At 48.1% G+C, this 15373-nt stretch overlaps 1 protein-coding gene across 1 annotated transcript in view; it reads right to left on the reverse strand.

Moving 5' to 3' along the window:
* Positions 1 to 1039: 1039 nt before the first annotated feature.
* Positions 1040 to 15373, reverse strand: part of FAXDC2 (fatty acid hydroxylase domain containing 2) — a 28323-nt gene continuing 13989 nt past the window's right edge. Inside the window, exons 3-9 of the mRNA XM_055325682.1 lie at positions 13867 to 13958; positions 13634 to 13737; positions 9596 to 9717; positions 5066 to 5271; positions 4466 to 4571; positions 3951 to 4117; positions 1040 to 3164 (exon numbers count right to left, since the gene is read on the reverse strand). Coding sequence (XP_055181657.1) covers positions 3008 to 3164; positions 3951 to 4117; positions 4466 to 4571; positions 5066 to 5271; positions 9596 to 9717; positions 13634 to 13737; positions 13867 to 13958 — 954 coding nt within the window. The 3' untranslated portion in view covers positions 1040 to 3007. The remainder of the gene's footprint in view (positions 3165 to 3950; positions 4118 to 4465; positions 4572 to 5065; positions 5272 to 9595; positions 9718 to 13633; positions 13738 to 13866; positions 13959 to 15373) is intronic.

Raw genomic sequence — 15373 nt, forward strand, 5'->3', positions numbered from 1 at the left:
TACTGGCTGGTCTCCCATCTGGGGTACAGCTCTTGAGGGATGGAGCCTGGTTAGGGTTCCCTCAGATTCAGGGGAACCCTGCACTTAAAATATGTACATGGAAGCTTTGGAGGGCTCTGCCGTTGGGCTTTTGAGGAATCTGCCTAGGGAATGGACTCAAGGCTACTAATGAATGCATCCAGGTGAACTCTGGTTTTAAGAGTTTCTTCCAGGCTTGAATTCACATCCACTTTGTGTCTTAAATGAGACATGGCAGCTCTAGTCAGTGCTACAGAATGGAGAGCTGCTGGTCCAACAATTCCAGGGTTTTTGCCTACTTGCCCAGCTCCCAGGATTTCTATCCTCTGGCTGTGACCTGGCATCTTGTAAGGAGTTAGCCAGGAAGGTTGCTCTGATTCCAACAGGAAGGCCAGCACAGCCTCTCAGCAGACAGATTTCTTGCTGCTAGGGTATAAAGGAGTAACGGTTCACCACTCTGTGGCCTTAGAGGAATCCAGGTCAGCTAGCAAGCCCTGAAGATTGAAGCTAGGAAAGGATAGAAAGATGAATACACCCCACCCCACCCCACCCATGACTGGCCCGCCCATGGGCTGTTGGTGGCTTTCCCTGACCCGAGTGAGGCCAGGTGCTGGCAGTAGTAACATTCTGAATGTCAGTCTGGCCTGGATGTAGAATTAGAAAACTAGAAGTGAGGCATGACTTGCTTGCTCATTAATCTGACCACTGTCTCTCATGCCTGGCACTTGAGCATCCCATCAGAAATGTTTTTCCAAGAGAATCCCACCATACTTCAGGTGGGCAGGACTATTGACAGGACCACCAATAGTCTCTAGGCTGAAAGAGTTTAGGAGGTTGTAGCCAGGGCTTGTGCTGAAAGATTTGGGGCCGGGAAGACAGACCCCCACCTCTGCAACGTGGTAGGAATGCTCGTGAGAGAGGCCACTGATGGCTTAATTGCACTACTGTGACTCCCAGATGCCACATGATCAGGAACATTGGAACTGGTCACGTCGTGGAGAGAAAACACGGAAGAACCTACTGGAATTAAAGAGATCCGTTTATTTGCAATATTTCCTATCCCTTGGTCTTTGGGAATTTGGAGACCTCAGCCTTTTCTTAAGCCTCACTTGTTCACCCACCTCAGGGCCACTCTTGTTTGATGAAGAGATTAGGGCTGAGACCCCCTGCCAGAGCCCAACCACGTGGCTGCCAAAAGGGATGAGAGACTGACAGCCTCTTGGTCCTCTACAGTACTTCCAAGTCTAAAGACCTCACAGGGGAAGGAAGGCATCTGCTTTTCCTCTTTGTGCACACTACTCATTCCCTACCCTTACAAGTAAACTGAAGATGGGCTGTTTTCCAAGTGTTTATTCCTAAGAGCAGGTTGTGAGTACGGGCCAGCAGCTGTGAAAACCTAAAGCGTTGGTGCACCAGAAGCTGTACTTAAAGCTCATGGCATGGGTGTCCTGGGGATAGGGCCAGGTAGGTCCATGAAGGCCAGAGGATGGTAGGTAGGGTTTGGAAAGCCAAGGAGGACACTGGTAAGTACCCAGCTGGTCTATCAGTAGGTCTGGGGTCGAAGGGCCAATAGGAAGGAAGGAGTCTTAGATCTGCTTGGAGACTTGGCCCTATCCAATGTTAAGGTATTTTATAAAACTGGATGGTTTTCTTGATGTAAGTGAAAGTAGCTGGTATTTGGTGGCCTTTCAAACCAAAGAGTGGTCCTCAAATTTTTCCCAGGAGCTGCAGGGTTCCTGACAATGTCTAAGCTGCTGAGGGAAGGCCAGGCTGGGAACTGCTGCAACCCGAGCAGCTCTTTTGGTTTTTAGAGAATAAGGTTCCTGACAAAGTTTCATTTGAAATAAATGGTGTTGAGACAACTGGCTAATCATTTGGGAAAAAGTGAGGGTTTTGCCTTTTGGTCAGCCATGTTTTTCTTGCCTTCTCATTGGAGGAAGAAGGTTCTAGCCTCCTCAGTTGGGTGTCCCCAAAGGTCAGGAAATCGGAACCTTCCCTCTGGATAAAAGGGCCTCCAGCTTAGCAGGTCAACAGGGCTTGACCTGTGGTTTCTGGGTTTCCATGTGTGGCTGAAGGTAGGTGTTGGGGTTTGGTCTGCACCTCTTTGATATCTCAGTTTTAATCCACAGAGGAACTCCCTGCGATTGGCATTTTTCTTTTCATAGAGGGATGGGGTTTGCAGTGGGGCAGAGTTGAAATGAGGTCTTTGTTAGCTGACTTGCAAGTGTGTGTGTGTGTGTGGTGTGTGTGTTTGTGTGTGTGTGTTGGCAAAGAGAATGTCTTGGCTCTGGCCAGAGTAGGGTATGAGAAAAGTTTTGTGGGACAGGAAGGGGCAAAGCAATACCTTCTGGCTCCCTCACCCCTTAGCACCAGGAAGAGCTCTCCCTGGAGTTGGCAGTAGCTTCCAGTCTCACTGCCACCTTCACATTCTCTGTGTCTTGCTAGGCCATAAAAAGTTCATCTGGAGTCCTCTCTCCCCTTCCACAGCAAAGGACCAGGGGGACTCTCCAGGAGCGCTTTTAAAGGTGGTTTCTTCCTTCTCACTAGCTTCCATCTGGGGAGCTGCTTTTTCCCTTTCTTTAAGCCCACCCCTGGTCCTTCTGTGGAACCGCAGGGGAGCCCTGGCCCCATCCTTGGCCCTGCTTTTCTTTTTTTTTTTTTTAATTTTTATTTATTTATGATAGTCACACAGAGAGAGAGAGGCAGAGACACAGGCAGAGGGAGAAGCAGGCTCCATGCACCGGGAGCCTGACGTGGGATTCGATCCCGGGTCTCCAGGATCGCGCCCTGGGCCAAAGGCAGGCGCCAAACCGCTGCGCCACCCAGGGATCCCTGGCCCTGCTTTTCTAGGAAGCTGAGCTAACCCCCTGCCTCAGTGATGCTGTCATTAGAAAGTACATGGCTAAAGAGCAAATTCGGGGCATTAAGGATATCTTGGGCCACCTTAGTCCACTGAGGGGGACAGCCAGGGTGGCCATTGGGCCTTCTCTCACTCCATTTTCTTTGGGGGATCCGGGATGCTCTCAGACAGTGGGGTGAGGCCCAGCAGGAGGATGTGTCTCTCGTAGGCCTTAGTCTGCTTAAACAATGTGTCAGTCCCATGGAGGTGGTCTAGCACCCCCAGCACCCCATAGCACTGGTTGAACCTAGAGGAGAGAGAAAAGTACGGGAGGTTGGTGTGCTGATCTCCTTTTCATTTGTGCCAGCCTCATTTCTAAGCCCTCCTACCCCAGACCCATCCCCAACCATGCTGACTACCTACACCAGAAGGTCCCAGGGAGTTGTACACAACTCCTAGGGGCACTCCGTACTGAAAACCTAGGGCCTTCCTTTGGAAAGCTATATGAATCTTATGCACACAAGTCAACCTGTGGCAGAGCTTGGCTTTCTCAGGTAGGTTTAGGGATTACTTCCATCAGAATCCCCCAGAACACGTATTAAAATGCAGATTTTCAAGTCCTGCTGCCCCCCATACTTTGATTCAGCATATGTGGAGTGGGACCCAAGAACCTGCATTTTATCTCAGGTGCTTATGGTGCTGGAGGTTCTTAGACCACACTTAGAAAAGCCTGGAGGTTTTCAGAGAATGCACAACTCCCCTTGAATTGCATGCGGTATTTTTATGTGGATATGCATTGTTCTGACAGTGTCCACAGCTTACATTTGACACTTAGAGGGCCCATGACCTAAGTAAAGGTTAAAAACCCACAGCTGGAGGAAGACCTAGTGTTAAAGAGCAAGGAAAAAGAAAAAGAAAGAAAAGAGCAAGGTGATCTGGGTCTAACATCATTTTCCCAACCTCCAGGCCTCTCCCTCCACTAGCACCAGCACATTGAAACTGAGACCCCCAGGGTCATGTCTGCTCTTGGAAGCTCCAGGAGTGAAGGTGAAGGCTACTGCCCCAGGACTCACAGTGGGGAAGGAGGCCTTACTTGAGATGGTGGTAGTCATGGAATTCAGGTGAAGGCAGGAAAGGTAGGTGGTAGCCACAGTGGGAAATGGTGGTGATGATGAGGGCCAAGGAGAACCACATGGTGATAGAGGACAAGTGGGAGCCCATTACTAGGGGACCCACCATTACTGGCAGCGTGTTGGAGACCTGCAAAAGGAGGGCTGTTTGAAGGTGGGCCCCAAGAGATCGGCTGGGTGTCCACTTTACCCCAGGGTAGTATCGGGAAGACTTCCTTGACTCAGCTCTGGAGAAGCTGAAAGAGCTGCAGACCCTTGATTTGCTGGAGGCATTCAGCTTTATAACTTTGGGACAAGTTACTGTTTGCAACAACTTATATTGGGCATCTTGCACAGACTAGGTCAACAATAAATGGTAGTTGCTGAGTGGTAAGAAGAGAGAAGGGGCCACTGTCGGCTACTTCTCTGTGGGAGGCCTTAGGGAAGGTGGTTGGGGCCCTTTGCCCATTGGCTCTGGAGAAAGCAGAGCTCTACTGACCACATGCTCGATAGGGTGGGCGTAGAAAGAGATCACGCCAATGGGAGCTGTCCACTCGTGGTGTTTCTTGTGGATTTTCTTGTAGAATGTTGGGTGGTGAAGGAGCCTGGGGAAATAGTTAATAGGTGATAATCTACCAATCTCCCTTTTCCCTTTCCCACCAGGCCATGAGAAACCCAAAGTAGGAGCTATGAGTTCCACCCATGGAGCAAAGTTGCAAACACACTCAACTGGAGATCAGACCTGCCTTCGAGTTCTAACCCCACCTCTTATGCTGCACAAATTGGGGGTGGGTTACTTTGCTTCTCTCTACCTCAGTTGTACTAGCTGTGGGGATGGTGTCCACAAAGGATTCAATAAGGAAACCAATGGGAAACTGCCCCTCTGCACACAGGAATGCAGAAGGCTCTGGAAATTTTTCAGTTGCTTCAAGTTGTTGGTTGTGGAACAAATAGTTGTGTCAATGTTAACTAAGAGGATGCTTTTGAGGCCAGATGATGTTGGTCTTACACCTACAAGTCTGAGGTCTCAGTTTCCTCCCTTAAAAGTGAGCCCTAGGAGAGCAAGGAGCCAGCTATGCTTGGGCAGGGACCCACTCACCGGTGTGAGTAGTAGAACAGGACTTCCTCGATCAGAGTGAAGACGGTCAGCTCCAGGAGGAACCAGTGGAAGGTGGGTAGCTCTCGGCGGCAGGGGTCTCCCCACAGCTTGAGGATGGGATAGAGGAGAACCACCATGGGCAGAGAGATCATGTACTGGTTGAAGAGAACTGTGCGGATAGACCGGCGTAGTTTCTCAGCGTCCACCTGCCAAGGCAAGAAAGGAGGGAGATGAACAAGAGGGTGAGAAGGTCTTTCCCTTCTAGACATGGCTTCACTGTGACCCACTCACAGGAGGCCCTCAGTCTGGAGTGGATGCTAGGTCTGACGTTTGGCCATACCCAGCAGCCCCTGACTACTGCCCAAGCCCTGAGGTGTGACCATGTGGCAGTACTGCTTTTGGAAACTCCCTTCTCAGCAGCGTTCCACCAGCCTGAGCCTGCCTTCTCCTTCCTGCAGCTGTTACCACTGTTGTCTCCGTGTCTCTGGCCAGGCCCAGACGTATTCCTGACAGGTATCTCAGGGTGCCTCCAGGGTGCTTAGAGAAGGCTGTCAACTCTCAGGTTGATACCCTTTTTTCAGTCTTTGAGCCCCTTCTCATCCGCAGAGGCTTGCCCATGATCAGGTGCAGAGATCAAGGTCTGCCTCCTCATGTGGCCCAGCCTCACTGGACTAGGCCGAGTGAAGAGAGGTGAGCCAGAGAGCTTCCTGTGCAGCCTCTTGACTAAACTTCCTGTGACCTGGTCTTCCTAGTTCTCATGGTGGGGCTGTCAGGATGGGGACCTGCCCGAGCATTCTCTCCAGGTTTTCTTTGGATAGCTGGCCCCAAATCGCATACCCCACTGAGCCTCAATATTATAGCCAGCATTTTTCCAAGAATTAATATCTGACCCCTCCCTCAGAGCACTGGGGCTCCCCAGGATAGCCCCTTGACCATGGGTCACTTCCTGGGCCCTGATGAACTGGTTTGGGATTGGTCAGAAATGATTTCTCCCTGAGTTGCCTCCAGGAACTGGAGGGGTTCTAGCTGCAAGGTAAGGCTGAGTTCAGAGTGGTCCTCAGACTCCAGGCCTTACTCTTCCTTCAGCTTTTGCAGGTGCTGCATGAACTAACGGACTTGAATCCAATCTCCAAGCTTTCAGTTCCAGCCCCATGGTGAAGCCAGGTCTGGCCAGCCTGATTTGAGAGCACCTGTAGATGAAACCATACCACTCTTCTAGAAACCCTGACCAAGGGGAGGGTGTCACATATGTTTACGTTTACATTTACTCACCTGATTTTTTTTTTTTATTCATGGCAGACAGAGAGAGAGAGAGAGAGACAGAGGGAGAAGCAGGCTCTGTGCAGGGAGCCCGACGCGGGACTCGATCCCGGGTCTCCAGGATCACATCCCAGGCTGAAGGTGGCACTAAACCGCTAGGTCACCAGGGCTGCCCTACTCACCTGATATTTTGAGCACCCTCTACGTTGCAGGTGGTGTCGTATGTGCTGGGAATCGAGCAATGAGCCAAAGAAAGATTCTTTCCCTCACTGAGTTTATGTTCCTGACACCAATAATTTTAAATACGATAATCAGGGTAAGCTTTGTGGAGATGGTGAGATTTGAACAAAGAGATGAGGAAGGTGAGGGCAAAGATTCCTGGGCAGAGAGTCTTCAGCCCAAGGGCTGGTCATCTAGAAGAGTGGCCCTGCCGTGAACTCAGACTGGGGAGGTTGTGGGTGGCAGTCTTTGAGGGGATGATCAGAAATTCTCTTGGGGACATGTTGGATTGGAGATGTCAAAGAGGCACCTGGCAATCTGAGCCTGGAATTCAGAAGAGAGTGCTGGGCTAGAGACAGAAATTTGTGAGCTGTGGGCATATTGTATTTAACGTCATGGATTGTATTTAACGTTATGACCCTTGAGGAGATAAGTGAGGGAGTGAAGACAGAACTGAGGAGCAAGGCCTGAACCCTGGGACACTTAGGATGAAGAGGCAGGGGAGAGGAGGAGAGACCAGAAGGAAGACCATGAAAGAGTGGCCACTGAGATGAGAGGAAAAGCAGAGAGGCCAGGTAGAACAGGTAGCAAGAGTGCGTAAACAAGCAGCTGTGGAGGCACACAGGCCAGGAGTAAGGGAGATGAACCTGAGGCCACATCCCGGGACCCTTGCCCAGGGCAGCAGAGGAGGAGCAGTGGGGGTGAAGGCCTGGCCAGAGGAGGCGCACAGGAGAGGTGAGATGATGGCTTTGTGGTTATTTAGGAGCTATTGGCTGAGAGACTTAGGGTGAGGTTTGTAATGTCTGGAACTTACTTTCAAATGGTTAAGCTAAAAATGAGAGATGCATACATATTTCTATTTTTACATATAGATAATGCAAATCCTGTAAAATGTTTAAAACCGGTGAATCGGGATCCCTGGGTGGCGCAGCGGTTTGGCGCCTGCCTTTGGCCCAGGGCGCGATCCTGGAGACCCGGGATCGAATCCCATGTCGGGCTCCCGGTGCATGGAGCCTGCTTCTCCCTCTGCCTGTGTCTCTGCCTCTCTCTCTCTCTCACTGTGTGCCTATCATAAATAAATTAAAAAAAAATAAATAAATAAAACCGGTGAATCTAGGTGGTGTGTGAGCGATCACTATACTACGTTTCTCAACTTCTGTATCTATGCTTACAAAATTTTTCATAATTACAAAATGTTGAGAGAACAGAGTGGACAGAGAGGAACTGGAAACTACAGACAACTTTCTCAAAGAGCCTGGTCGCAGGTACTGCTGGTAGGCTGATGTGGAGGAAGTCTGGGATTTCTCTCCTGCCTCCCCCTGTGGGGGGTGTGAGAAGGGAGGAGAGGGTACAGACCTGCTAACCAGGAGAGTGTGACAGCAAACAGAGCAGGCACCGGACCTAGAATTCAGAGGACAGAATTCGGAGGATGGGGCCCTGGCTCTGCTTCCCAGCAACACTCTGACCTTGAGCTAGTCTAGTCATTGTGCCTTTCTGAGCTCAGCTTCTGCAAAATGCAACCAGACCTTCCCTGTGTGGCTCTCCAACCACTGTAGACCATGACAAGGAGTGTTGTCATGGTAGGTGATACTCTTGAGAGCTGATGTCTCAACCACCAGGATGGTGGTTGAGAGGATGAGCCCTGGGGTCAAAGAGCTTGAGTGTGAATCATCTACCCATGTCACACCTGAGCCCGATTCCTCACCTGAACCATGAGGGTTATTACAGTACTTGTCCTTGAAGACCAAGGCATTAGAGCCTGGTAAGGAGAATGCCGTGGTCTGACAGATAAAGGGCTCTTAACAACCAAGGCCTGGCTTAGACACTTAGGCTCCAGTCCATGCCTGCCAAGCTGGACCTGGAGGAAGCCCCCCAGCTGGCTGGCAGTTAATCTCTCAAGTGTGCGGGGCCGTGAGCCTGGCTGGCAGCTCTGGTTGAAGAAGAGGATATCCTGGCATGCCTGGGTGGCTCAGTGGTTGAATGTCTGCCCTCAGCTTGGGGCATGATCCCAGAGTCCTGGGATCCAGTCCTGCATCAGGCTCCCCATAGGGAGCCTGCTTTTCCCTCTATGTGTCTGCCTCTCTGTGTGTCTGTCATGAATGAGTGTGAATGAAACCTTTAAAAAAGAAGAAGTAGAAGAAGAAAGAAAGAAAGAAGGAAGGAAGAAGAAGGCTATTCCAAGAGCCTCAGTCAAGGGCATTCTGCTTTCTGGAGGGCTGGGCTGGGGCAGAGTGCTCTGAATGCTGAGATGAGCCACCTAGGCACCTTGGTAGATAATTAAAAGATGATTGTCTTCTCTGGGAAAGGAGCCAGGATGTGGTTTGGGTGGAGCTGGGGAAAGATTCTGGGTTTAAGAATGAACTTCTTGTTGTGTAAGGAAAGGCTCTTGGAGGTTGTCAGAGCACTGAGCTGGTGGCTGGGCTCAGGGCACAGTGGGGCTCACTTCCAGCACTGTGTTAAGTTGAAGATGTGTGTACTGGCCTTCTCTCCCTTACTGGGCCAGGAGTTCCTTGTAAGCAGAGTCCAGGCCTTGTTTCTTGTGGATAAGCTATGCACCAGCAGTTGAACTGAATGATTGGGAAGGAGGACCTGTTTAAAAACCAGCCACAGCCTACACATTCAGACCCCCTTTATCTAAAGTGGACCAGCCATTATGTCAGCAGCCATGTACCTCACAACCCCTGTCATCCGCGCTTTTGGCATCCAGCCATTGCTATCCCTACCCCAGTGGCTGAGTGGGGAGCTGCCTGACATCTCCAAACTCAGCCCAGTAGCAGGCTGAGCCCATCAGCTTGGTTCCCAAAATGCTGACTGCAGTGCTGTGGGGTGGTGCAGGGAGGCACAGAGCCAGGGTGGGGAATCAGCAATATTCATCTGAGATCTGGGGCAGATTATTTCTTCTCTCTAATCTTCTCAGTTGGGGGAGCCTTGTACACAATAACTTGGCTCACAGTGGCCATGCTTTCTCCTAGGCCTGCAGTGAGCATTTTGAGTGTGGCTTCAGCTCCTGCTTTCTCGGCTTTGCCCAGGAGAAACCACAGCAACACTTACTGGTTCATTCTTGCCGACCTGAATTCGGTAGCGAGAGATGAAGTTAGGTTTTCCAGTTGTATCAACCACCAGTAGAAGCCCATTGAAGCTCCAGAAGAGCAGACCAGGTACTTGGATGGCACCTAAGATGGGGAAGCAGAAGGAAACAATCAGGGGACTTTAGGTTCTTGCAGCACATGTATTAACTGAACACAAGCTTGAATGTGACTAAGGCTGCTAAGGCTGTCACATAGAATTGTAGATAGTCCCTTGCCAGGGAGTCTTGGTGGGCCAGAGGGCCTATCTTTTGTCCTGGGGTGACCCAGCTAACTGGGGGAACTTGGTCAGGTCACTTAAGGAGGGTCTCTTTTCTTTTCTTTTTTAAAGATTGTATTTATTTATCTGAGAGAAAGAGATAGCAAAAGAGAAAGCATGAGCAACGGGGAGAGGGAGAAGCAGGCTCCCCACTGAGCAGGGAGCCCATCCCTAGGCTGGATCTCAGGACCCCAGGATCATGACCTGAGCAGAAGGCAGATGCTTAACCAACTGAGCCACCTAGGTGCCCCTCTATTTTCTTAGTTGTAAAATGGAGGCCACAACCTTCTAGGTGGTTGAGGACCCCCCCCCCAGAAAAAAAGTTAAACATAAATAAAATTTATATTTATAATAAATATATAATCTACATAATACAATAGTGGATAAATAAACTACAAATAAATTTAGGTTTATATCTGGGAGTCTGTGCCCATTAAACATTTTATGAATTCCCAAGGAAGGGACAAGCAGAGGAAGTGCTTGGTAGGATACAGTCCCCAATGAGCACTGGACTAGGAGTCAGGAACCTAATCCCTATGGCCCTACTAACTGAGCAGCGGGACTTCGGGCATCTAGTAAGCAGCTCCCAAAGTGGAAAACTCCTTTTTGAAGGCGCTTCTTGATTAAACAATGTTCAGATACTGCTCTGTTGGAGAGCCATGATCCAGACTAGTGTGCTAACAGCTCTAATAATTCCTGCAGCAGAGAAACCTATTTAGCTTTGTTAAATTCACCCTTTGGGCAGCCCAGGTGGCTCAGCGGTTTAGCGCCGCCTTCAGCCCAGGGAGTGGTCCTGGAGTCCCAGGATTGAGCCCCACTTTTTGGGCTCCCTGCATTGAGCCTGCTTCTCCCTCTGCCCTGTGTCTCTGCTTTTCTCTCTCTGTGTGTCTGTCATGAATAAATAAATAAAATCTTTTTTTTTTAATCTTTAAAAAATAAGATAAATGGCCTTTCCTGGTCTTTTTTTTTTTTTTTTTTTTAACCCAGGAACTCTGTTTTCTCAGAAAACCGATCTGATGGCCACCATCCTTGTTTGCCCCGGACAGTTTCAGTTTACATCAGGCAGTCTGGCATAATTATTAACAACAGCTCATTTACTCTCACAAAAGTCTCTTTGGATAATGAATTGTATGGTCACCCCACCCATTCACATCCCACAGCACTGATGTTCTGCAGGATACTTTAGAAAATGCTGATTGAGACTTAAAATTTAGATAAGGCTTTCTTTGCTCGCATCCCACTTTCCTGTAAAGTCCTCCCAAGTATCTCTGATCTCTGACTGTGGACAAACAAGCACTTTGTCCGCCCTGATTGGCAGTTATTTAAATGATAATACAATGTTACCTAACTTGCACTATTAACTTTGTCCATGTTTTGCCTCCTCCTTCTAAATATCTCAAAGGGCAAAGGCATTTGACCTAATTCTGTGTATCCTTCTGGGTCCCACCAGAAACCCCAGAGCTTGTGCCAATTGGGACCTGAAAAATACTTGGCCAGCACTGTGGGGAAATATGACAAACACATATCTTAGCAATTTGGCAGTATCCAAGGGAAAAAAAAAGAGGGTGCTAGGAAAAAAAAAAAAAAAGGAAAAAGGACACATGTCCATACACATATACATTTATTACCTATTTTTTAAAAATCACAATAGAACACTGATGGAGCCTGAATGTCCATTAATAGGAAATGGAGTAAATAGATTAGAGTATCTCTATTCAATGGACTAGACAGGGCAGCTTAACATAGTTTATACTGACAATGGAAAGATGTCCACAATCTGTTCAATGAAAAAAGAATAGTTAAAAAAAAAATAGTTGGTGTCTTAGAAGTTCAACCGTATATCCAATATAGAAGAGATTTATACTAATATATTCACTATGGTTATTTCTTAGATATATGAGAGTGGGTGGTTTTCACTTTTTTTTTTTAAGATTCTGTTTATTCATGAGAGACACACACACAGAGAGAGAGAGGCAGAGACACAGGCAGAGGGAGAAGCAGACCCCATGCAGGGAGCCCGATATGGGACTCGATCCCAGGTCTCCAGGATCACACCCTGGGCTGAAGGTGGCGCTAAACCACTGAGCCACCCGGGTTACCCAATTTTCACTTTCTTTATGCTTACTTGAATTGTCTGATTTTTATTTTTTAACAATGAACATGCATTTACTTTTATTCTCAGAAATTGCACGCTTTCTTATTTGGAAAAATAAAAATGTTAGGTTGGTGATTGCCTAGTGGCCCATCCACCAAGGTGGCTGCCTACTTGTAGATCCAAAGGCTCCTTGAGGAATACAGAAAAAAGCCCCAACAAGAGAAGATCTGGAACTCCCCCCCCCCCCCCCCCCCCCCCCCCCGCTGTAACACTTAAAATTGCAAATATTGGGATCCCTGGGTGGCTCAGCGGTTTAGCGCCACCTTCCGCCCAGGGCGTGATCCTGGAGTCCCAGGATGGAGTCCCATGTCGGGCTCCCTGCAGGGAGCCTGCTTCTCCCTCTCCCTGTGTCTCTGCCTCTCTCCCTCTCTCTGTCTCTCATGAATAAATAAATAAAATCTTTAAAAAAATAAAATCTAAAATTGCAAATATTTTGCTTCTTCATATTTGCTTATCATTGGGGGAAAGTCGTTTTCCCATCATTGTAACAGAAACATATCAAATGTTTCCCCACCACTTCCCGCATATATGTTAGCAATCTACATTGTTCTTTTCAATGATTTCAATGACAGCTTGCACTGAACCTGTCATATTTAACGTTTAGCCTGCTTTCAGAGTTCTTCCAGCTGAAAACATTTGTCAGGAACATTTTATTTGTACTTTTGCTTTGTGACAACTGGCACTGGCAATTTTTTTTTTAATCTCCCCTTCTAGACTGTGACATAGTTTTTATTTTTATTTTTTTAAGATTTATTTATTTATTTTGAGAGAGTGCACGTATGGGTTGGGGAAAGGTGAGGAGGAGGCGTGGCAGGGGGAGGAGCACAGGGAGGAAAGGCAGAGAATCCCAACCAGACTCCCCACTGGCCACCCAAGTCTAAAGCAGGGCTCCATCCCAGGACCCTGAGAGCATGACCTGAGCCAAAATCAAGAGTTGGACGCTTAAACGACTAAGCCAGCCAGGTACCCCTGTGACATAGTTTTTTAAATGAGGTAAATATTTCATCTTAAATATCTCTATTTCCTCCATAAAAATTTGGCACAGAGTAACATTAATAATGAACCCGTGATTGAGGATGTTCACTAACTGTAGATAATGCTGTTATAAATATCTGTGTTGAAATGCTTGTTTTCTTCCACATTTTCTTTGGCTTGTTGTGAGTTATTCACACTATCAGTAAATATTTATTAAGTGACCACTTGCTGTCAAGCCCAGAGAGCTAGATTACACCAGGTATGAAGACACAGTCTCACAGGAGATAGAGCAGCTCTCTGTGCTCGTGGGCCTGGCATCCAGAAGCAGGATTCTGACTCTAAACATGCATTCATTTTCACACATGCTGTTTCTTTTTTTCTTTTTCTATTTTTGGGGAGAGGGGAGTCTCCAGTTCTCTTCTTAGACATCTTTAAGCATCCATTTCAGATTGCCTATGATTAGCACTCTTTGGGATTACCACTGTCTTAAGCTTGAAGTCTTCATTCTTTGGGATGAGGAGCTGAGAATTCTCAAAAGTAGAGAAGAAAACAATAGAAAAAGAGCCTATAATCATGTCCCCAAACCCTAAATGCTAGTAGTCTGGGAACCTCACCTATAAAGTAGAGCATCCACTCCATCCCTTCGAATGTAGACAGCAGATTCTCCCACTGGGCTTGCCAAAAGTAGCCAGAAGCACCCCAAAATCTCTGAAGATGCCTTGGAAGAAAAATCATTCAGGTTTCTGGGCGCAGACTGGTGGGTGGACAGCTCCTTACCTCATGCTCTGCCTCCAGACCAGCACACTTGCCCCCAGGTCCTGAATCAAAGCTGGTGGTGCAGACTCACCAGGTAACTGAGTTCCAGAAGGCCACCAGCAAGAGAAGGCCAGAGCCCAGGATGAAAGCTGTCCTCCTCATGGAGCCCCAGATGTGTCCCTCCTGGAGGAGGACAAGAAAGTATCAGGCCCCAAGGAAGCCTTCTGATGTCACGGCAGCTCGTACTGAGTCCTGGCACAGATGGTGTGGGATCAGGATCTCAACCACATCAGCATCACACCTCTGCTGACCTTTTCCCAGCCTCTATGGGAGGCTCTTTCTTATCAAGAGTCCCCGGGCTGTATATGGGTGTGTTTATGAAAATAAGAGTTCAGGTTGGGGGAGGGAAGAGAACAAACCTGATTCCAGAAAAACTATCAGTCAGTTCTGTCACCCCCAGAAGGACAGGTGAGCCTTCCACAGCAGTGGGGCTTCAGCAGGAGCCCTCCCGTGGGAATAGAGACGTCCATTATCTATGCACTGGAATCACCTGGGAGCTTTTAAAACATCCCAATGCCCGAGTTCCTCCCCCACCTGATTACATAAGAGTCTCTAGGGTGGGACCTGAGCCTCTGTGCTTTTTAAAGCTCCCCTACTAATTCCAGTGGGCAGGCAAGGCTGAGTCAGCCATTGCAGAAAGATCTGCAGAATCTGTTCATGGGCCAGGACTCTTTCCCCATCCCCATCACCCACTTGCTGGCAAAGAAAACAATGAATGAATACGTGTTCTGACTTTTAATAATTCCTCTGCTTCTAGTGAGATGAGCCTGGGCTGCCAGCTGGACAGGATAATGAAAGGCAAAGAACAGACCTCTGACAATCACCGAGAGGTCCCTTACCCAGTCTCTTCCAAAAGTCTAAAGTAGAGATCATAGCAGGCTCACTGATCAAACAAGGTACAATTAGGAGAAGGAGAATACTGGCTACCATTGTCACCAACTTGCATTGTACAATATACAAAAATGACAGATGTCCCTTGCATCTTATATTTCTTTTTTTAAAAATAGAAATATACATCTTCTATTTCTTTTTTTATTTTTAAATATTTTATTTATTAATTCATGAGAGACACAGAAAGAGAGAGAGGTAGAGACACAGGCAGAGGGAGAATCAGGCTCCATGCCGGGAGCCCGATGCGGGACTCGATCCCAGGACTCCAGGATCACTCCCTGAGCGGAAGGCAGGAGCTAAACCACTGAGCCACCCAGGGATCCCCCTACATCTTCTATGTCTAAGCCCAGATGGAGTTTGCTCACATTCTTCCACAGGAGAGAACTGGATGTGGTGGTCCCTCTAGGTGTGTGCCTGCTGTTCATCGGCTGTGAATTGGACCGCGTATACGGGGTCATGGGGGTTTGGGTGAAGGGAAGCTGATCTAATAGGATGTTGTATTGTAATCCAGACTTTGGAGCTCTCAAGGGGCAGACTGTTTTACTGACCCATTCAGAGCAACCTGAATCTGCCCTGAATTGTTTATTTTTAGCTTACTCCATCCCACTTCTGATCGAAAGACCAAAAAGAACTAAGTCATTTTCCAC

Source organism: Nyctereutes procyonoides, unplaced genomic scaffold (genome assembly GCF_905146905.1).
Source record: "Nyctereutes procyonoides isolate TBG_1078 unplaced genomic scaffold, NYPRO_anot_genome, whole genome shotgun sequence".
NCBI classification, from domain to species: domain Eukaryota; kingdom Metazoa; phylum Chordata; class Mammalia; order Carnivora; family Canidae; genus Nyctereutes; species Nyctereutes procyonoides.